Genomic DNA, 24,370 nt, shown 5'->3' with positions numbered 1-24,370 from the left:
TTGTTTAAAGCTTAAAGTCTAGGAAGGGATTATCTTTAAAATAAATAATTTCTAAATTCTTTTCCTTGAAAAATAGTGGTCTTTTCAAAAATCAAAAACCTTTGCAAACTGACCTCACTAAACACTTCTCTACCTAAGACAGAACCCAAATTCTGTTCTAGCTATTCCTCACACACACACACACACACACACACTATTTTCTCTAACCGTTCTCTGCCTAGGACAGAACCGAATTAAGTTGCAAAGGAACTCCATTATCTCTAACCCTTCTAACCTCACCAAAATTTCCGTAGTCCAAATAATTCAAATTTCATTTGAATGAAATTTGGACCACATTCAGGTCCATAGTCCAAATAATTTTTGCTAGTTAACCTAGTTTACCTAGATAATTAACCTAATTAAACTAGTTAACCTAGCTAGTTCTCTGTCAAAGCCCTAACTAAATTTTTGCACTAACCTAGATGATTAACCTAATTAAACTAGTTAACCTAGCTAGTTCTCTGTCGAAGCCCTAACTAAATTTTTGCACTAACCTAGATAATTGACCTAATTAAAGTAGTTAACCTAGCTAGTTCTCTGTCAAAGCCCTAACTAAATTTTTGCACTAACCTAGATAATTAACCTAACTAAACTAGTTAACCTAGATAGTTCTCTGTCAAAGCCCTAACTAAATTTTTGCACTAACCTAGATAATTAACCTAATTAAACTAGTTAACCTAGCTATCTAGTTCTTTGTCCAATGATTGTGCTATGCATGAGAGAGAGAGAGGAGGGATGGGGGCTTACAGAGGATGGCTCCGGTGATAGCGAGGGAGGCAGTGGTGGCGAGGGAGGCAGGGACGTCTCCGGTGATGACGAGGGAGGCAGTGGTGGCAAGGGAGTAAGGGGCATCGAGAGTGGCTCTGGTGGCGGCGAGGGCGGCTCCGGTGGCATTGATGAGGCCGCGCGGCTCCCATGGCGTCGACAGCGCGCGGCTCTCGTGGCTCCGAGGGCACCAACATCGGCAGGAGACGGCGGCGAAGTGGGAAGACGTCGGTGAAGTGCGGCGAGGGATTTGTGGGAGAAGTGGTGGCCGGGGAGGAGGGAAACCGTGCGGGGGTTAAGTTAAATGTAGAGGTAGCGCTGGTAGGCAAAAAGCGCTATTAGCTATAGCGCTTTTTGCACAATGCGCTACTGATGTAGCTATTTATTTTCCTTTTTATTTTTTCCTTTTCCCTTTCTATAGCAGTGGTTTACAATGCTATATTATCTATAGCGCATGTTCTGAATAGACACTACTGCTATGCATTTTTCCTTTATTTTTCTTTTTCTTTACATTTTTTCTTTCTCCTTTTTATATTTCTTTCATTTTATTTACTTTTCTATTTGTTTTTTATTTTATTTTATTTTTATTAGCAGTACCGCTTTTATAGGGAAACGCGATTTTACAGGAAACGGACTGCTACAATAATCTTAGCGGTAGCGCGGTTTGCCGAAGATCGCTACTACTATTCATAGCCTATCGGCTTAGTAGTGGGAATTTTAGTAATAGTGCTTTCCCGAGGAGAAGAGCTACTGCTACACCCGTATCTGTAGCGCGGTTCACGTGCACGCGCTACGGGTAAGTAGCAGTAGCGCTTTCTTTTAACAGGCGCTATTGGTAAGATTCTGTGTATACGCTTTTCCCTAGTAGTGCATCCATATATATAACCTAGTTAGCTAGATATCACCTCGGTTGAATGTGGGAGGTCCATCGTCGTTCAGTTGGGCAGGTGTCGAGGTGGTCGAGCCCAAGATGATGGCGGCTGCGGTGGTGACTGGTGGGACAGAGGTGTTGTCGGTGGTGCGGCCGGTGGCGAGCCTGGGCCACGGCAGCGCGATGGGATTAAGGCGGAGGAGGGTGTTGGAAATATGCCCTAGAGGCAATAATAAATTGGTTATTATTATATTTCCTTGTTCATGATAATCGTTTATTATCCATGCTATAATTGTATTGATAGGAAACTCAGATACATGTGTGGATACATAGACAACACCATGTCTCTAGTAAGCCTCTAGTTGACTAGCTTGTTGATCAACAGATGGTTACGGTTTCCTGACCATGGACATTGGATGTCGTTGATAACGGGATCACATCATTTGGAGAATGATGTGATGGACAAGACCCAATCCTAAGCCTAGCACAAAGATCGTGTAGTTCGTATGCTAAAGCTTTTCTAATGTCAAGTATCTTTTCCTTAGACCATGAGATTGTGCAACTCCCGGATACCATAGGAATGCTTTGGGTGTACCAAACGTCACAACGTAACTGGGTGGCTATAAAGGTGCACTACAGGTATCTCTGAAAGTGTCTGTTGGGTTGGCACGAATCGAGACTGGGATTTGTCACTCCGTGTAAATGGAGAGGTATCTCTGGGCCCACTCGGTAGGACATCATCATAATGTGCATAATGTGACCAAGGGGTTGATCACGGGATGATGTGTTATGGAACGAGTAAAGAGACTTGCCGGTAACGAGATTGAACAAGGTATCGGCATACCGACGATCGAATCTCGGGCAAGTATAATACCGCTGGACAAAGGGAATTGAATACGGGATTGATTGAATCCTCGACATCGTGGTTCATTCGATGAGATCATCGTGGAACATCTGGGAGCCAACATGGGTATCCAAATCCCGCTGTTGGTTATTGGCCGGAGAGTTGTCTCGGTCATGTCTACGTGTCTCCCGAACCCGTAGGGTCTACACACTTAAGGTTCGATGACGCTAGGGTTATAAAGGAAGTTTGTATGTGGTTACCGAATGTTGTTTGGAGTCCCGGATGAGATCCCGGACGTCACGAGGAGTTCCGGAATGGTCCGGAGGTAAAGATTTATATATGGGAAGTCCTATTTTGGCCACCGGAAAATGTTCGGGATTTTTTGGTATTGTACCGGGAAGGTTCTAGAAGGTTCCGGAGTGGGGCCCACCTGCATGGGGGACCCACATGAACGTGGGTAGTGGGGGAAAGGCCCCACACCCCTGGTCAAGGCGCACCAAGATCCCCCCTTAGAAGGAATAAGATCATATCCCGAAGGGATAAGATCAAGATCCCTAAAAAGGGGGGATAACAATCGGTGGGGAAGGAAATGATGGGATTTCTTTCCTCTCACCTTTACCAACGCCCCAATGGACTTGGAGGGCAAGAAACCAGCCCCTCCACCCCTATATATAGTGGGGAGGCGCATGGGAGCTTCACACGAAGTTCTGGCGCAGCCCTCCCCCTCTCCCAAGTCCTCCTCCTCTCCCGCGGTGCTTGGCGAAGCCCTGCAGGATTGCCACGCTCCTCCACCACCACCACGCTGTCGTGCTGCTGCTGGATGGATTCTTCCTCAACCTCTCCCTCTCTCCTTGCTGGATAAAGGCATGGGAGATTTCACCGGGCTGTATGTGTGTTGAACGCGGAGGTGCCGTCCGTTCGGCACTAGGATCTCCGGTGATTTGGATCAAGACGAGTACGACTCATTCAACCCCGTTCTCTTGAACGCTTCCGCTTAGCGATCTACAAGGGTATGTAGATGCACTCTCCTTCCCCTAGTTGCTAGTCTCTCCATAGATAGATCTTGGTGACTCGTAGGAAAATTTTGAATTTCTGCTACGTTCCCCAACAGAGGGTGGCGTGGGTGCGAAGTGGTTGGGGTGCAGTTGGGCCACAACGTCACGCATTATAAAAGGAATACGAAAGGGATGTGGGTTGGATAGTATCTCTACTCCTAATGTCTCAGTTGGTAGTCTTCATTGCTCGGTTAATTTTCATCCCACCTCCACTGGGTTTTTTTAGTCCTCCCTCCCACCTCCCAGCGAACCCCCAGGGTTGTCAAACAAAAAAAAGAAATCTCTACTCCTAATGTCTCAGTTGGTAGTCTCCGTTCCACGGTTAATTTTCGTCCCACCTCCACTTGTTTTTTTCGTCCTCCCTCCCGCCTCCCACCTCCCACCTCCCAGCAAACCCCCAAGGTCGTTGAAAAAAAAGAAATATGGGTTAGCGATGCCCCCACGAAGTCAAGGTGCCAAACCTCAGGTCCATCCAGAGAAAGTCGGAGGGAAAAAATCTACGAAAAAAAACCTATGATATTTAACCAGGGACGAGGCCCCCTCGCGTATCGTGAAAAATTAGACAAACGAGGCTCCCTCTCTCCATCAAACCCTAGCTACCCCTTGTCTTCCCGCCTACAGCCGCACCCACCACCCCAGCCCAACCCCCGATCTGGCTCTCCACCTCATGAAGACGCGGTTCTCCCGGCGATGACCCCCGTCCTCATGCCCTCGCCGTCCTCCTCCTCAAGACGTCACCATCGCCTCCTCTCCTCCGTGATTCGGCCATGGCCACCACCGACGCCCTCCTCTCCATCACCGCCTCCAACCATCACCTCCACATCACTATATCTCAACCTACATCGATCTCCTCCCGGATGGATCCGTCCACATCACTAGATCGACAAAGGGAGACCCCCGATTTCGCCGTTCTTCTTTCTCCCTGACCTCCCGTCACCATTCTCCAAGGATCTGGCCGTTGCCACAACCGACGCTGTCGGTTCCATGGAGGGGCTCACCCCGGTATCAGGACTGAACTTGCAGGTGTTGTTAAGATTCAGTTATCCAACGGTCTGGAGTCTTCCTTGCGATACCGCTTTGTCGAGAGTCGTCGATTCATTTAACTGTACCGTTATACATTAGTTACTGTTACTTTTCACTTGTCGGTAACTAGTTGCCTATATAGCCAGCCGGGTTGTGGCTGGCAGATCATCTTTTTCCATTCTTCCAGACTCGCCTAGATGGCTTGCGATATACTCAAACCTTAAAGCAATAGCAATTCTCTCAGATCTGAGGCTTTATTGCCATACAATTTCTCGTGATTCTCCTTGCTTAATACGCATAGGCATAGATCGGTCCTGACAAATGGTATCATGAGCCATTGTTCTTCGGCATAAACAGGCTCCGATGGGGAAAAAATTTCCAGATCGGTGATTCCCACCCTTGATTCTCACCCTTCTTTGTGAGCAGCAACGGCGACTGTTTTTTTGGGGGCGTTGGTGGCGGAGATTGGTTGGTAGGCGCGGGCGGCGGTGCAAATTCGGGCACAAATCAGTCGAGCCGAGACGGTTGCTCGAGCACACTGCTTGAGAGGTAAAATTCCATGTTCTAGCGCTGATCCGTGTGCCAAGGAGGCGTGGATGCGGTGCTGGCAGGATTTGTGGTTTGGGAAGGGTTCCTGGTGATCCAAAGGTAAAATTCCATACCCACACCCCGAATCAAGGAGATGGGGAGAACGAAGGCAATTGATGAGACTGATCTGCAAGAGGTGCTAGCAATTCAAGATGAATTTGCAGTGCTACAGAAGGACAGGTCGGGGATGCAAGTGCAGGTATCCAAATTGCAGGTGGACGTTCAGTCTATTGGTTACAAGCAGAGTGAAATTGCAAAGTCCATGGGCTCAGTAGAGCAAGTGGTCGTGGATCTAGGTAAATAGTTATCTGCAATCAGTAACGTGCTAACATCTCTGGTAAAAGCAAACCAAACAGCACAGAATGTTGATCGACCATCCAGTTCAAATGAGGTAGTGAAATCTCCTACACTTCATCAGGAACAGAATCTAGACCATGAAGTGAGAATGGACCAATTGAGGTAACAGCTAGAACAGGAAAAGCAAAAATCAAAACAATTGGAAGATATGCAGCTCAACAATTTACCTCCTATCAGGACTAATCGACCATCAGTTCCTCCTGGGTTCCAGAACCAGGGCAGGCAAGATGCAGCTAGTCAGATAGGCACTCCAGTAACTGGCAGAAACAGAGAATACACTCCTGCTTTCAATCAAATCTATCAGCAGAACAGGGATAGGCAGCTATGGCAGGGGTACTATAAAACATATGAACAGGACATGCAAGCCCAGTTTATGAAATCCATCACTAGAGGGCCTAAGCTGGATTTCCCTCGATTCTCTGGCATAGATCCTGTAGGATGGAGCAGGCAATGCAATAAGTATTTTCAAATGTCAGGAGCACTTGAGGAGTATAAAGTATCTTTAGCTCAGATGTACATTGTAGATGAAGCAGATACTTGGCTGAGAAGATCTGGGCTCTTGAAGAAACAGTTGAATTGGAAGCAGTTTGGAGCTGAAGTAGTGAAAAGATTTTCTGAACAGGGTACATATGACCTCACAAAAGAATTTACAAGTCTGAAACAGGGCAACAATACAGTCTCAGTGTATACTAAGGAATTTGAGGATTTAATGGCTGAAGTACAAGAGGAAAATCCTGAGTTAGGAGAGATGTGGTTTGTTAAATGTTATGTGAATGGATTAAGAGAAGGAATTAAGTTTCAAATCAGGCCACTTAGACCACAATCACTCACAGATGCTTACTGTTTAGCAAAGGAGATTGAACCTCATCCTCCTCTTATACCTGCAACAGTGAAGAAAAAGGGATTTACCTATAACAACTATTATCAGAAGAATAGTGGGGGAAGTACCAGCAAAGCAAATACTACTACTGCTCCTGCACAGCAAATGACAGTCCAGCAAAACAATGAAAACATTACAAGTAATGTTCAAAAACGAAGAAAAGTAGGTGAATGTTGGAGATGTGGAGATAAGTGGGTCCATGGCCACAAATGCAAACTTATACCTAATGTCCATCTTTTACAACAAGATACACCAGAAGAAATGCAGTTAAATGCTGAGGACAACATAACACAAGAAGAAGCTACTGAAGCAGAGGAACAAGTAATGTTCATATCCCCTTATGCAGTGGGACAGCAGATAGCAGTTAAAACTCCAACTGTCCTCATTCATATCAATGGTAAGAGGGCAGTAGCACTGTTAGATTCTGGCAGTTCTTGTTCTTTCATAAATCAAGAGTTTGTAGTTAAAGCCAATTGCCAACTCCTACCAGTGAAACCAAGAGCTATTGCAGTAGCAGGGGGAAGTAAATTGTGGTCTACAGCAGTAGTACCAGATTGTGAATTCCAGCTGGCCAAAAGCAAACTCAAGCACAACTTCAGAACACTAACCCTGCCCAGCCATGATGTGATTTTGGGGTATGATTGGTTTACTACAATGAGCCCTATTGCCTTTGACATACCAAGAAATACTTTCAGTTTCACACAAGGGGACAAGCAAACAGTCACAGCAGCTATATACAATGATGTAGCAAATATTAAGGAAATTCCAACGGAGAAAATGCATAAGCTTCTAGATAAAGGTGTGGAAGGATTCCTATTGCAAGTGGAAACTATACTCAAAGAAGTGCCTGAGCAAGTTCCAACTACTCCTCAAATTCAAAAGCTGCTGTTGAAATATGCTGACCTATTTGAGGAACCAACTTCTCTTCCTCCTCATAGAGAGTTGGACCACACCATTCCACTAATTCCAGGAGCAGCTCCTCCTCAACTCAGGCCTTACAGGGTGCCACAACATCAAAAGAGAGAAATGGAGGAACAAATAAAGAAATTATTAGCTGCTCATTTAATCAGACATAGCCAGAGCCCTTATGCAGCACCTGTTATTTTGGTGAAGAAGAAGGATTCTTCTATGAGGTTATGCACTTATTTCAGAAAATTGAATTCTCTCACAATCAAGAATAAATTCCCTATACCTGTAATTGAAGACTTGTTGGAAGAGTTACATGGTGCAAAGTTCTTCTCCAAAATTGACCTGAGATCTGGTTATCACCAAATCAGAATGAAACCAGAGGATATCCATAAAACTACTTTCAGAACATTCCTTGGACATTTTGAGTACTTAGTAATGCCATTTGGGTTGTCTAATGCACCAGGCACCTTTCAAGCACTGATGAACCAAATATTCAGTCCATATCTGAGGGTGTTTGTCCTAGTGTTCTTTGATGACATCTTGATATATAGTAAAACATTGAAAGAGCATGAAGAACATATCAGGATTGTGTTGCAAGTGCTCAAAGAAAATCAGTTGTTTGCAAAACTCTCTAAATGTGTATTTGCTGAGAAACAAGTGGAATATCTAGGGCACATTATTTCTGCTGAGGGAGTGGCTACAGATCCCAAGAAAATCTCTACAATTGTAGACTGGCCTGAACCTGATAATGTCACTAAACTCAGAAGTTTCTTGGGATTAGCAGGTTATTACAGGAGATTTATTAAGAATTATGGATTGATTTGTAGGCCACTGCATGACCTCTTAAAATAGGGAAAGTTCTCATGGGAACCAACTCACACTACAGCATTCTCTCAACTCAAACAAGCACTTATATCAGCTCCAGTTCTGGCCTTGCCAAATTTCTCTCAGCCATTTGTGCTAGAGACTGATGCATCAGGAAAGGGAATTGGAGCTACACTTATGCAACAAGGAAGACCACTGGCTTACTACAACTCAGCTCTATGCCCTAGAAATGCTACTATGTCCACTTATGAGAAGGAAGCCCTGGCCATACTGGAAGCATTAAAGAAATGGAGGCATTATCTTTTGGGAAATGAGGTTATAATGAAAACAGACCAATAATCTTTGAAATTCATAACAGATCAGAAACTGACTGAAGGAGTTCAGCACAAGTTGATGATGAAACTCCTGGAATTTAACTTCACAATCCAGTATAAGAAGGGAGCTGAAAACAGAGTTGCAGATGCACTATCTAGGTTATTACCTAAGTGCATGGCCATATCTTCTCCTATACTAGCTTGTACTGAAGAACTAGTGGATAGTTATTTGAAAGACCCTGCAAGCAGAACACTGTAAGAGAAGTTGTTATTGCAAAAAGATCATACTATAGAGGATTATACCATGCACTCTGGTATTATCAGGTTCAAAGGAAAGATTTTAGTGGGAAAGGTCACTGAGTTGAGAAACAAATTGCTTGCAGCTCTTCATAGCTCTCCTGTTGGGGGCATTCTGGTGTTAGAGCAACTTACCAGAGAGTTAAAGGGATTTTCTACTAGCCTGGGTTAAAAACTGATGTAGAAAATTTCATTGCTGCCTGCCCTACTTATCAAAGAGCTAAAAGTGAACACTGTTTGCAACTAGGATTGTTGGAACCATTACCAGTTGCTGATATGGCATGGGAGCACATTTCTATGGATTCTATAGAAGGCTTACCAAATTCTGGAGGCAAGGAAGTGATAATGGTTGTGGTGGATAGATTTACCAAATATGCACATTTTATTCTATTATCACATCCTTACTCAGTGCTAACAGTAGCTCAAGCAGTGGTGGACAACATAATCAAACTTCATGGCACACCAAAACTGATAATCTCTGACAGAGATAGGATCTTCACTAGCAAGCTTTGGAAGGACATCTTTGCAGCTTTGAAAGTGGAGTTAAGATACAGTTCAGCTTACCATCCCCAAACTGATGGACAGACTGAGAGGGTTAATCAATGTCTGGAAACTTATCTCAGGTGCATGACAACTCAGGAACCAAAGAAATGGAGTGCTTGGCTGCCCTTAGCTGAATTTTGGTACAACTCCACTTACCACACAGCTATAAAAATGTCACCCTTTCAGGCATTGTATGGGTTCCCTCCCCCCTTGATTGCTGAGTTAACAATACCAGGTCCAGAGGATGCAGAAGCTCGGGATTTCTTAACTGCAAAACAAAGCATGTTGGACCAGCTCAAGACAAATCTGTCACAAGCTCAGAGCAGAATGAAAAGATCTACTGACATGAAAAGAGTGGAAAGAAGCTTTGAAATTGGGGATTTAGTATATCTCAAAATGGCACCCTACAGATTAGCAGCATTTGGGTTCAGAGGAGCAATCAAATTACACAACAAGTACTATGGGCCTTTTCTGGTAACCCAAAAAGTGGGCAATGCAGCATACAAACTACAATTTCCACCACATATGAAAATTCATCCAGTTTTTCATGTCAGCCAACTAAAGAAGCACATTGGAAGCAAAGCAATTCCTAGCCCCAATCTGCCTATGGTGAACGAGGATGGTACTGTCAAAACGGGACCAGTGGCAGTGTTACAAGTCCGGCAAGTTCCTCGCAACAATCTCCCAGTTGTGCAGTGGTACATACAGTGGGAAAATCTCTCTCCAGCGGAAGCAACTTGGGAAGATGCTGATTTTATCAAGTATACATTTCCGGAGTTCTTCAAGGCAACAACCCAAGCTTGGCGAGACGCAAATCAAACGCCCTGAGGATATGTCGTTTCTTAGAAGGGGGCAATGTCAGGACTGAACTTGCAGGTGTCGTTAAGATTCAGTTATCCAACGGTCCAGAGTCCTCCTCACGATACCGCTTCGTCTTGAGCCGTCGATTCATTTAACTGTACCGTTATACATTAGTTACTATTACTTTTCACTTGTCGGTAACTAGTTGCCTATATAGCCAGCCGGGTTGTGGCTGGCAGATCATCTTTTTCCATTCTTCCAGACTCGCCTAGATGGCTTGCGATATACTCAAACCTTAAAGCAATGCAATTCTCTCAGATCTGAGGCTTTATTGCCATACAATTTCTCGTGATTCTCCTCGCTTAATCCGCATAGGCATAGATCGGTCCTGACAAAGGGAGACGTCCTCATGCCCTCGCCGTCCTCCTCCTCAAGACGTCACCATCGCCTCCTCCTCCGTGATTTGGCCATGGCCACCACCGACGCCCTCCTCTCCATCACCGCCGCCAACCATCACCTCCACATCACTATATCTCAACCTACATCGATCTCCTCCCGGATGGATCTGTCCACGTCACTAGATCGACAAAGGGAGACCCCGGATTTCGCCGTTCTTCTTTCTCCCTGACCTCCCATCACCATTCTCCAAGGATCTGGCCGTTGCCACAACCGACGTTGTCGGTTCCATGGAGGAGCTCACCCCGGCCTTCTCCTTGTTTTCCCCCACGGTCGGGTCTCCTGGTGGAGGTGCTGATGCTGCCAGTTCCACAACGCAAGAGCCCGTGGCAACACGATGAACTGAAGCTGTTCGCAGGCGTCGCGCAAGGCGTCTCTGGCGTCGTAGGAAACCCTACCTTGGGGCTGATGCAGGGCGTCTCTAGCGTCACAGGAAACCCCACCGCGAGGCCGGTGTAGGGAGTGGATGACCATCCCACCCTGCTGAAGCCGCAGGGCATCTGTGCCAAGTCCACGGTTGTCGAGTCCAAGGTCGTCCCTGGCCAGGCCTCCATGGTCGAGGCGAACTACACTGACATTGATGTCTGCCTTGAATTGTTGTAAGTTTACTAACCGTGTGCTTCTGATTTCCAATGTATTCTTTTTTTTGCATTTCTCTCATTCGTACCCTCGTATTATAGTGCATCTAAAAGCTCTTGTGACGATGGAAAGTCTACCTTCAAGGGACCAAAAAATAAAATCAGCCCTAAAAGATTGTAAGTTGATCACTAGATCCATATACATGTCTGATATCCTGTTGTGTCCATCTGTTCATCATTTCATGATCTGATCCATGGTTTCTGTATTTGCAGTTCGCCTGACACGTCTACTCACGATGATAGTGAAGTATATCAAGATGGTGCTAAAAGAAGGTTTGTGTTTATCCTTTGTAATATATTTGTACTTTTGTTGTACTTGGTTAGTCGCTAATGCTTTTTTGATGCAACGTAAGCAAGAATCTTAACCCCTATACTCCTCATAAGGAGAGCTTGGAATCTGAAGATTTTTCTGCAAAGTAGGTTTCCCTTTGGCATGATATTTGGTAACTTGCTGCTATTGTAGTTATATTGATAACCTGGTGATTTCAGATACCAACAAAAAATTATTTGCCTGCATAGTATTATGGTTGCAGAAGTCCTTGTGGATATCCAATAAAATATAAATATGAACCACCACTTAGTGGATTGCTGCTATTTAGAGCTCTCCTATGTTAATGCTACTTTGAGTCTAGATGGCATTAACTACAGAGAAGGGATCTGGCTAGGTTTGCAATGGCATGTGTACTAACGAATGATTTTAGTCTCGGGTTTTCCCTGCAAAACTGAAGTTCATGTCTCATGTTTGGATTATTCACGGTGTAGTCTGATGGTAATTTGTCTACTTAAGGCAGTTTACGTATTCTTCCACAACTTCATTTTATGCTTTCAGACTTAAAGTTTTGGGGATAGTTTGGATGTTATACCCAAGGCATTATAATTGCTCTATATTATTCATAATTTCGTATGTCATCACCTTAGACTACTCGAACTGTCGGCCATCCTTTGTGATTAAACAATTCTTGACTGATTATATCCATTTCAAGTGTAATGCAAGTGTTGAATTGTGATTCATGAACAGCAAGCCCATTTGGGGAATGTATTTGAACAATGACCCAAGCAGTCGCACAAGTGGATCTGCACATATTATTATCAAGGTATCATCTCATCTCTCAATTTTCTTTGCCACTCTAAAATAATCGGTTTTCTCTTTCATGTGAGCATTTTGATTTTTTTCTAGAAGCTTGACAAGAAAACTAAAAACAAATAATTAGAGAAGATTAACCGTACGGGAGGAGAGGGAAGAAGGGATAAAGAGAAAAGAAATACATAGTAACGTTATATTGATTAAGGAGTTCTAGGAATGCATTTGCTTCTAACTATATATAAAGATCTTGCATGTGATTAACCGGGCGGGAGGAGAGGGAAGAAGGGCTTGGCCACTTGGATCATGAGATGACTATTCGGTTGACTAATATGACCATTTGTGCTATCTATTCGATGGCATGCATCATAGAAACAAAGATTAGTTTTGTTGTTGTGGATTTTGCAGGAAAACATAGTAGGTCATGGTGGATGAAGAGAACATTAACTGACAGACTTTTCGGTAAAAAAAATTGGCTGCCTTGATTGGTTTATTTCTTATCAATTAAATTTGTATGTGATGACTTCTCAATTTTTCTTGAAATTTGTCGATTGAAGGAAAACTTGATCAATTTCATGGGAACTAATGCAGGGACTACCCGAGGATTGGAGCAGAGGCATTGGTTTCTGGCTTTCTGCATATGCATGATTGCAGTGTAAAACTTCAGGTTATGCTGATTGTGTGCTATTTTGTACGCCCTTCTTAATAAGATAACAGATGCAACGAGTTTGAACCTCTACTTGTAGTTTGGTACTACAATGCCAATTCTGATGCAGAAAAACAAACTTTTGCTTATTGTACATGTCATTAGCAGATATATATGAGATGTGAGAAATACAGAAGCTAATATCTTGGTAGTATAAAGCATGATTGGAATATGTTGAAGGTTACAAAAGAATGTTGTAATAAAACAAAGATGCAAGTACTCAATTTAAATGATGACTCACTTTGCTTTTTTTAGTAGAGAGTGCAATAGGCCAGTCGACAGACTTGCGTTAGCTTCTAGAGTTCAATTACAAGTCTACAACTCCATGAGTATTTATTGATTATCTCTCTTCTGATTTGTTGTTCTTTCTTAATTGTCTTCTTCTATGTGGTACCAGATATTTGCAGCAAAGTCTTTGTAAAATTATGTTTACTTATATCTAATATCTTGTTTCTTAATTGCCTCATTTTATCCATAACCAGATATTTATAGCAGTTTCTGTAAAATTGTGTTTACTTATCTCGCGGAGAAACCTATAACTCTCTTAATTGTCAAGGCCACATGTAGAAGCCAGTTTTCTACTTCGTGGTTAGAATTGACTTCTTTTCTTGTATTTGAATCTAGGTACCATGTTGCGATATAAAAAAAACTAGGTCTTAATTGATTGCTACTACTATCAGTGTAATTCTTTTTCTCAAATCTCTGAACTAGATTTATTTATAGTAGTTCAGTTCTTAATGGATACATGTCGTAAATTCTATCGTTTGGGCTCAGGATATATAGTTCTAGATACTCTTATAAGTGCATGTGTTCTAAAATAGCTTCCTGAATCGGCTGTTAGTAGTATAAATGTGCTATGCCGCTTTTGTTTAGGGTTGTCCCCTAATTTGTTTCAATTTTCTTTAGATTTATCAGTCAACCGGGAAGCATGCATACAAATTATCACTCAAGCCGGAAGCACGTTTAAAAATTATATGAATGTATTCTAAGGTTTTTGGCACATATCTGAAGTACAAAAAGTTGATAATTGGGACGGAATTATGACTTTTACTATGTATCATTTTCATATATTCCTCAACAACACGTCTAGATTCATGTAGATAATAGTTTGAAAACGTCTAGCAATTTACATGTCTTCTGGGCAAGCTAAGCAATTTTCTTGATGATCCAAGCAGGTTGTTGATCAAATAGAAAATATGTAATTTTCCGGTTCAGTAATAAACGGGCACTTCAACTTATAGCTGGGGCAGCCTAATTTCCTCCTACACACGCCCGCTAGCAGCAGCAGATACGACTAGGCGGTTGCGGAAGGTGATAGGTGTGGTGGTCGGCGGTGCCTGGGCTATTGATGTTCGATTTCAGAGGAAGAAGAGAGATTGGCTGCTGATTTTGGGTGGAAGAAGAGATATTGAGTGTGTTGTTGCTGCCGTGTGTGGTCTTGGGAGAGGAATAAAAGAGAGTAGTAGAGAGCTTTAGAGAGATAGCAAATGATTGAGAGGCTACTGCTATTTGTATTGGTGTCGATGCTTGCACAATGCCACCACTTATTATACTGGGTTATTCATCTTTGAAAAAAAACAATCATTTTATCCCTTCAATAGTTTAGTCATGACTTAGTTTTACTTACTAGCCTATCTTCATAATTATTTTTGGATTAAATTTAGCTTTTTATAAAGTTGTAAAGAATAGGAATGTTTCATGCATCCCGGTGAGTATGGTTGCTATCCACGTGGAAACGAATAACATAGTATCCATGTTGTCGTCCCTTGTTTTTAGTTTGGATTCCTATTTAATTTGTGTGACGTTCCTTAATGCATGAATCAATTGCAGTGTGGACGGGATTGACTTGTTATTTTGTTCAGTTTGTAAAAGGGTTGCTCTGTGCAAATTCTTAACACAATCATCATAATTGCATCTATAGCAACTAACTATTATCGAAATGATAGACGGCTCCAAGATTATGGTTGTACTATGCTAAATTGCCAATTGCTATTACTAGGAATAAATACTCATGTATCCCTAAAAAGACTACTAATGTGCTTCCTTTGTAAACAAAATGAAATTTATTTATGAACCGATTGTAATATTACCTCGGGTGAAGAATAACTTATACTCCACCCTGGGTTATGAGTAGTATTACCATATTGTGTGTGTGTGTGTGTGTGTGTGTTGTGTGTGTTGTGTTGTGTGTTGTGTGTGTGTGTGCTTCAGACATGTCGTTTAATTATATATTTGATTTATTCACTAATATCTGATTGAATTAGGCATGTGCATGCAAGGAGGGAAGAGGAGAGAACCATTGACATTTTTCATGCTCTGGACGAACATTTTTATGCATATCTTTCTTTTTCCATGAGAACACATGAGCGTGGAGCTGTCGTTGTAGAGCCCGGGATGAAGAGTGGGTCCAGTATAGAACCAGGAGGTACTAGCACTAAGATGGGAAGGTGGTTGCCTCCCTTATCCCTTGCTGTTGGTCGGCCACGGCGATGTTGATCATCGGCTCACTTAAAATACAAGTTGATGGATTTTGTGATAAGAGTGAGCCCTTATCCCTTGCTGCTGGCCGGCCATAGCGATGTTGATCACCGACTCACTTAAAATACAAGTTGATGGATTTTGTGATAGAGTGAGCGGGACGGAGGTTGGGTTTGGTATGTTTACTTACAAATTTGCATTCTTGGCTTTGGGGGTGCCACAGGTAGCGCAATACCTCCTCCCTCTTGATGGCAGTGGTGAAAACACACAACACGGGGGAGGGGATCATGGCGGAGGGTGGGGCGGGCATTATGGGGGACTCCTCCTTAACGGTCTATGAGGAAGTATCGTGTGAAGGAGAGAGGGTGTCATGGTGAAAGTGAGGCGGACGTCACCCACTACGGCGGGAAACAGAGGGGGAAGGGGAGGGTCGGACGAGAAAAGGAGAGGGTGTGTCGTGGTGGTGGGGTTTTGCGTTGGTTCCACATGTTGGAGATAACATCACGAATAGTTTGGATAGCAACATTTCTTTCTCACATATGGGCCGGATTTGGGGCACCTGGACTATCAAGACAGTTGTAGTAGCCCCTTTGATGTCCGAACACATTCGGACGTATGAGAAAAAAAAACTTAGACGTTGAATACGACTTTAATTGTTTCTCTGATTCATTTATATGCATTGTTGCTCGTAGCAGTCCGTAGAACGCACGTGCGTTCTAGTATTGTTTTTGCATGATGAGTATGAGTTGAGAAAGTAGTTTTTATTATACTTGCTCCAACATCGTGCGAATGAAGAAAAAAACTTTCTTGGTATTGTGCGAGAATTTCTTAAGCGCATCAAGTAGAATTTAATAATTTGTAATGTATTTTAGTTGGATCATCGACTTACGTGTTTTTTTCGCGAATACACAGAGGATGTGTATCTTTGCATTGATAGAAGAAAAGTTTTACAGCATGGGATTACAAAAGTTCACTAAGCCATGTACGCACGAGGGCATGGAAGTGAACTAGGAGCAGAACAGACTTGGGGGTGCTCAACCCCACTAGCCTACAATGCTATCTCTCGGGGATGATGTTGTGCAGTCCGAGGGCGCCAGCCTTGGCCCACATGTGCGCCTCATCTCTGATAATGTCGGAGAGCCGGGAGGTGGATGGCTGCTCGCCATCAAATATGCAAGCGTTCCGGTGTTTTCAGATCCACCACGCGGTAAGGATAATCAAGGAGGCCATGCTCGTGCGAGCCGAGGAGGGTGAGCGGTTGCAGGACGTCTCCCATCAAGTGTAGAAGGCAGTGTCGTTGTCCGGGATGTCGGCCGTGGAGCGAACCCAACTGAGGGTCTCATGCCAGATTTACGTGTATACATCGTCAATTTGCCTTTACGTTATCAGTTTACATTACAAGTGAAGTATACTTCAATTATTATGCAATCGTGTCCATATTATATTGTCTCTTCCTGTGATGTTTTACATGGATTATTTTATATACCTTCAGTAAAATATTTCAGAAGCCCGTGGCAACGCACGGGCATACTATTTGTCCAAATAGAAGTCGACCATTTATGTTGGTCACTCGGCTTACAGAGGAGACGAAGGGTTTGGCTTTAAAAAAAAAGGAAAGGGAGCAGTTGGAGTTGACACGAGCCAAGTGCAGTGAGAATATCCACATGGCAGTTGCTTTGCTGACGCTCATTTGTAAGCTGGGTGTTTTTCGTGGAATATGCCGAGATTTCAGTTTACGGCAAGAGTTTTTTTCTTACATGTACTGGCGTACCGTTGTCTAAGCCAAGGGTTCTGCATTTGCCGTGTACATTTTCGATCGTACTATGTCAGCTGAGTATCCAATAAATTACATTCCACTTATGCCAAAAAAGTAGGCAATTTATGAGTTTCTTGCTGTGGCTGAAACACAGACTCAGGTTACTTACTATAAACTTGACTGCAAAAATAACTGTGTTTTTCTTTGACAACAGTAGACACCATCGTCCCAAACCAGAAGAAGCCACGAGGCAATGGAGGCAACAACTCTAGCAGATGTCGTATATTGTAAAATCAGTTTATGAGACACAATAAACTGCTTTTGCGGTACCAAATTGGCTCTGTCAGAACAGGTACCGTAAAATTGTACTGCAAAAAAAAAAATCCCTTGTACGTTCTTCGCGTCCAGCGCTGCTGCGGCTCCCCTCCGGCCATCTGCCTACTCTGGCAACGCTCTGGCGATCGCTTGCGAGCTCCTCCTCCTGCTCCACAACGCTCCGGCCGTCCGCCTACTCCGTCGACGCTCCGGGCCTCCGGCGACCGCTGCGGAGCTCCTCCGCTCGATACAACGACGCTCGAACTCCTCCGCTTGATACAGCGACGCTTCGGCGGTAGCTGCCGAGCTCCAGGCCGCCTGCTCTGGCATTGACTCGTTTACGGTGCATCTCAAAATCGCCTCGAAAACTACAGATATAAGATACGTGGGTGACAATATACAATGACCACGACCTGCAATTTTTTTTCCGGGGTCTGCTTTTTTATGGATCTAATCGGTGCGGGTTTTTCAACCTATATTGTAAATTTAAAGTTTTGGTTACTTTTATGGCATTTGCTAGAGTTGCTCTTAGGGCATAGCCAATGGGTAGCTTCAACCTAGTGCTCCGCAGGTCCATGTAGGTTCGAAGCTTGGTTCGGACTAAAAGCAACAGCCTCGCAGGAGATGGTGTAGCCTGCAGAAGAGCCGGCCTCTTAGGGCATGGCCAACGGGCCACGCTGGACTAGTGCTCCAGACTCCACCTAGATTCCCTGGATTAGAAAAAGGCTACCGCTTGTAGAGAGAGACGGGATCTTGCAGAGAAACCGGTCTCCTCGATGAAAAGCAGCTGGCCAAGGTGAAAAAGAAAGGAGGTAAAGAGAGGACGTGGGACAGGAAAGGTTGAATGTGGGCCCAACAAAGAAAAAGGGATGCGTGCTGCTTCCATTGTGGAATGACCATGGCTGTGTTTGCTTTATCTATGTGGAGTATGGAGCATCTATAAGGTGATGCTACCATTGTACATGCCCTTAGCCGTAAAAGCTGAGAGAAAGCAAGAAAGAAGAAGGTAGGCTGATGCATGCAAGGAAAAAGGTAGAGAGAGGGGAAAGAAAACAACATACATGTAAAGGGAGATTGGTCCCCTACCGAGTGTAGCCTGCGTTGGCTAGAATTTTTCACAAACGGTGGCTCTATTACTTTTTGATTAGATAAATAGCTGAGGCAACATGAGGGTGATGCCTCCATTGTACATGCCCTTAGGGCATGCCCAATGGGTAGCCTCAGCCTGCTGCCCCGCAGGTACACGTAGGTTCGGAATAGGTTCGGACTAAAAGGTATAGCCCCGCAGTAGCAAGTGTAGTCTGCAGAAGAGCCAGCTTCCTCATACGTGAAAAGTGAAGAAAGGAAGAAAAGACATGCTGCGCTGATGCATGCAAGAGAGGGATAGAGAGAACAGAAATTAAACAATGCTTCGCTACATAGTGTGGCCTCCGTTGGACAGAATTTTTTTAAAATGATGGCTTCATTATTTTTTGATTAGTTTAAGAGCTGAGGCAGCACCAGGGCGATGCCTCCATTGTACATGCCCTTATAATACATCGCTGCTGTCCCTCTCTAGCAGGAGTCAAAAGGCAGACCTTGATGCGTCGGTGTGACACGTGGTCGTTCAAATTGTTGCATCGTCGGTGACACATAATTCATAAAATATATTATGATGCCTTTCTGTTCCATGCTGCTTAGCTCACCTATGATGTATGTGACTGATCGATGAAGGCGGCTAAAGCGGCAGCCGGATGCCTCCCATGTTCCTCACGTACTTTAATATTAGCAATAATGTCACTATAACAATATCATATGGAGTAGTACGTATCATATCACGTCATTGCATGCGAGGAAAAAATGTCTATAAAATGGATGTCCAGGCCCATCGACTCCACTCCACTCACTGGGCATCTTCTTCTTCCTCCTCGTTCTGCATATCACACAAGCTAGCTAGCAGCTGCTGTCATTGATCAACCTTCGGGAGCCCAAGAGAGAACTTCAGCCCTTCAACAATGGAGCCCATCCCTCTCCTGACGCCGTACAAGATGGGCCAGCTCAACCTCGCCCACCGGATCGTCCTGGCCCCGCTCACCCGCCAGCGCTCCTACGGCAACGTGCCGCAGCCGCACGCCGCCTTGTACTACTCCCAGCGCGCCTCCGCCGGCGGGTTGCTCATCACCGAGGCCACCGGGGTCTCCGACACGGCCCAGGGGTACCGCGATACACCGGGCGTCTGGACGGCGGAGCACGTCGAGGCATGGAAGCCAATTGTCGATGCAGTGCACGCCAAGGGCGCGCTCATCTTCTGCCAGATCTGGCACGTCGGCCGCGTGTCCACCTATGAGTACCAGCCCGGCGGTGCCGCGCCGCTGTCGTGCACGGACAAGGGGGTGGGCCCGCAAATGAGCTATGACGGGAGGCTGGAGGAGTTCGCGCCGCCGAGGAGGCTCAAGGTGGAGGAGATACCGGCCATCGTCGACGACTTCAGGAAGGCGGCCAGGAACGCCATCGACACTGGTACGCTATTGATATGCACGATTTTCTTAAAAATGACTGGTCAAACTTCTCTTTCTTAAACAACTACTCTTTGGAAAAAAATACGAATACACAATTCCCAGTGGATACATGTATTGCTCAATCTAATGTCAATGGCGTGGCAGGTTTTGACGGTGTGGAGATCCACGGGGCGAATGGGTACCTAATTGAGCAGTTCCTCAAGGACAGTGCGAATGACCGCACCGACGAGTATGGTGGCAGCATCGAGAACCGGTGTCGCTTTGCTCTCGAGGTGGTGGATGCCGTCGTGAAGGAGGTCGGTGGCCACCGTGTGGGCATCCGCCTCTCCCCCTTCACCGACTACATGGACTGCCACGACTCTGACCCGCACGCCCTCGCGCTCCACATGTCCACCAAACTCAACAACTACAACATCATCTATCTCCACATGGTCGAGCCGAGGATGGCCATCGTTGATGGACGAAGGGTGGTCCCGAAGCGCTTGCTGCCATACAGGGAGGCGTTCAAGGGTACATTTATGGCCAATGGCGGGTACGACCGCGAGGAAGGGGGCAAGGTGGTCGCTGATGGGTACACTGATTTGGTCTCCTTCGGGCGATCGTTCTTGGCGAATCCAGACCTGCCAAAGAGGTTTGAGATCGGCGCAGAGCTGAACAAGTATGATAGGATGACCTTCTACATCTCTGACCCCGTCATCGGCTACACTGACTACCCCTTCCTCGATTAATAGTTGATGGGGGTTCTTTGTTCAGTGATGCAACTAATTGTACCACACATCATTAATAAAATGTATCGTGCAAGTGTTGTGTTTTATCCAAGAACAAACCATGTTGCTACCTTCAAATAAATAGTGCAACTGCCATTATGCACCTGAGGACTGGTTCAAATCATTCGGTCAGAAAATTAATTTATTATTAATAGTTTATTTAATTCTTGGCACAGTCAGCTCGACTGATTAGGTCGGTGGGTTAGCGTGGGATGCAAACTAATTAATTTATTCATCACAACCACACGGCAGGGGTAGTGACTAGTGAGCAATCCTTAAATTTTTAGGAAAAATGATCTCTAGCTTAAAAAAATGTAAGAATAAATTGAGGGAGCATAATCCCTTATTCCCCTCCAAATACGACTCTAACATGCATCTGTTTAGTTCCTTTCCAATAAAATGATTCTGTTAGCGTTAAGAACTAGACACAGTAGTGGCCGGCTGAGGTACCTGGCCTTCATGGCCGACTTGGACTATGTTGTGGTCGAGACCGCTAGTTGTGCAATCAGCGGCCACCCGCTTCTTCGACCATAGCAGCTCAGCTTGCCGCTGGCAAACTGGATCCTAGTCGATCTCATGGGGCCCACGTGTTGGGTGCTCACCACCGTCGCACACTGCATTAATAATCTCTACCTCTCCGCCCCAAGAACGGGAGACCTCCTCGATGGCGCCTTCTGCGCCAGTTCGTAGTTGTGGCGCCTACTACGTTTTGTTGTGGACTGTATCTATGAAGCCCAATAACATATCGCTAGACTGTTTCTAGCGTTCGATCGCTAGTTAGATCGTACTTACTACTGTTTTCTTTAAAAAAAAAAGAGATCGTACTACTGTTTTTATGCCGTTCCTCAGAAAAATAAAAAAAACTGTTTCTATGTCGCTGCTAGAGAAAGAAAAACTGTTTCTAACACAGGTTCGTACAGTTCTAGATTGATGCTAAGAATTATACAAGTAGTACTAATAAAGACTAATTGTTTTTCTGTAAACTCTGTAAATTGGTGCTAAGAATTATACAAGAAAACCGGTCCTCGAGAAACACACAATTGGAAAAAAAAGGCATTATAGGCAACCAAATACCAAATACGAATTAGGTGAACCAAAATTTGAGTTGTGTGCATTAGAAATGAATCTGGTGAACTAAAATAGAATTAGATGAACAAAAAATTAATTAGGTGATCAAATTTTGAATGGGATGAACTAGAATTGAATTAGGTGAAAAAAAATTGTGTGAACTAAATTTGAATTGGGTGAACAAATTTTGAATTGTGAGTTCTAGAACCGAATTAGCTGAACTAAATTTGAATTAGGTGAACAAATTTTAAACTTTATGAACTAAAATAGAACTAGGTGAACAAATTTTGAAATGCGTGAAGTATAATTACATTAGGTGAACTAATATTTGTTTTTTGAACTAAAATAGAATTAGATGAAGATATTTTGAATTGGGTGAACAAATTTTGAAATTTGAGAACTAGAATTAAATTAGGCGACCAATTTTTTTGTGAACTAAACTTGAGATGTGTGAATTAATTTTGGATTGGGTGAGCAAATTGAACTTTATTAACTAAATTTAAATTAGGTAAATAAATTTGAATTAGGTGATCAAATTTTGCATTGAGTGAACTAAATTTGAATTGGGCCAAAAATATAGTTCATCGATTTTGAAAAACAAAAATTATCATCAATTTTTTTTTTAAAGTTCACAAAATCTGGAAAAAAATCATTGATTTTCAAAAAGGTTCACAAAATCTGAAAAAAATTCATAAATTTCCGAAAAAGTTCATCGATTTTCAAAAAAATTCACAACATCTAAACAAAGTTCATCTATTTTGAAACAACATCACCATTTCTGAAAAAGTTCACATTTAGAAAAAAAGTTCAACAATATGGGAAAAAGTTCACAAATTTGAAAAAATTCATACAATTTAAAAAAAGTTCATCAAATTTGAAAGAGGTCATTGAATTTGAAAAAAGTTCATCAAAATCAAAAAAAGTTAATCGAACTAGAAAAAAGTTCATCATAATTGGAAAAGAAATCATCTAATTTTTAAAAAGGTCATCAATTCTGAAAAAAGTTCATAAATTTAGGGAAAAGGTTAACGAAATTTACGAAACGGCGCATGGAAAAAATAAAAAAAATAGCAAAAGGAATAAAAGGAATTGAAAAACGAAATATGAAAAGGAAAATGAAGTATTTTAACACTAGCGTGGTGATGTCCTGGTGGTTAGCGCTGAGCGTTCGTAACAAAAGAGGTGCGGGTTCGAACGCTCGTGCGTTGCAAGGGGAAGAACAAAATACCGTACACTCTTAATTTATAAAAAAAATTCTATAATCTGAGAATTTGTAGCTACGGCCAAAACAAAGTTGGTCTGAACCTATAAAAGCGCAGTTTAAGATTCTACAGGTGTTCTATTTCAACACGGCTTGCATGTAGGGTTTTTTTTTTAGAAAAGGAGGATGTCCCCCAGCCTCTGCATCTGGGAGATGCATACGGCCATTTTATTGATTATTCTCGAGGACCTTACAAAGTAGTACAACAATATGTCTGAATCCGCCATCTTGACAACATCTGCCGCTACTCCTATCCAAATGATGAAGGGGGTGCAAGCTGGGCCAAATACCCAGACCTCCCACCTAAGCCTAACATCTAAAGCCGGAGGCCCTGACCGAGCCACATACCGGGCCCAAGGCACAATCCGGTTCGACACACTCATGCATTTATTCATATCATGTTCGGAATGGGGGTGTTGTTACGGAGGAGTAAAGAAAAATGACGAAAGCAAACAATGATACATTAGCACACTACGGAAACATGTGTGCATCAATGGCAGTTTTTAGTCTAAGAATCACCAACTTAGGGTAACTCTTGAACACTTTTTTCACATGCATATTTCTTAAATACATGAAGAGTTGTTAAAAAGATACATGATTTTTAATCATAAAAAGAGAATTTTTTGGTCTGGAAAAGAACATTTTTGTATGGACTCCTGTGGACGCATGTACTTGCGCTCCTATTTCATCACTATTTCTTGACATACATGTCATAGGTATTGGTCCATGTTTCATCACTATTTATATCTTATCAAAATTATCTTTTTTTTCATGCATGCCTCGTTTTTCTTTTTTTCATGCTTGCCCTCTCTTTTTTCTTCTTATTACAGGAGAATAGCACAACATCTCATCTTTATCGGATCTCCTCTGCATTTTCTCTTTTATTTTTTTTATAGCGGACATCCATTCTTTAGTGGGTCCTTCTTTTATTTCTTGTCATCCATGTCCTTATTTATTGGGTGTCTCTAAAAAATTTATCTTCAATTTCATGTCCAATCCTGATTTTTTTGAGGTGTTCATCCCCAATCTGAATTACCGGTATGAAGAAAAGACGGATAATGCATTGTTGATTAACATTGTATCCTATATAGTATTTTTTTTTAAATTGTTAATAGGTAAAATAACATCATATTCGGATTCTACATATTTTTCTAATCAAATTTCATATATAACATGTTAAATTTGGAGTTACGGTCTAGAAGATATGAGTATTTTAAGAAACATTTAATATGTAC

General features: G+C 43.1%; 1 protein-coding gene across 1 annotated transcript; it reads left to right on the top strand.

The window, feature by feature from the left end:
- Positions 1-19,434: 19,434 nt before the first annotated feature.
- On the top strand, positions 19,435-20,853 carry LOC119294833 (putative 12-oxophytodienoate reductase 5). Its single transcript, XM_037573106.1, has 2 exons — positions 19,435-20,040; positions 20,184-20,853. The coding sequence occupies exons 1-2, from the start codon at positions 19,536-19,538 to the stop codon at positions 20,765-20,767; spliced, it is 1,089 nt and encodes a 362-aa protein (XP_037429003.1). The 5' UTR covers positions 19,435-19,535; the 3' UTR covers positions 20,768-20,853.
- Positions 20,854-24,370: the final 3,517 nt, after the last annotated feature.

Source organism: Triticum dicoccoides, chromosome 4B (assembly GCF_002162155.2).
Source record: "Triticum dicoccoides isolate Atlit2015 ecotype Zavitan chromosome 4B, WEW_v2.0, whole genome shotgun sequence".
Taxonomy (NCBI): Eukaryota; Viridiplantae; Streptophyta; class Magnoliopsida; order Poales; family Poaceae; genus Triticum; species Triticum dicoccoides.
The sequence above is the reverse complement of the archived record's forward strand: the minus strand, read 5'-3'. Positions and strand labels throughout refer to the sequence as shown.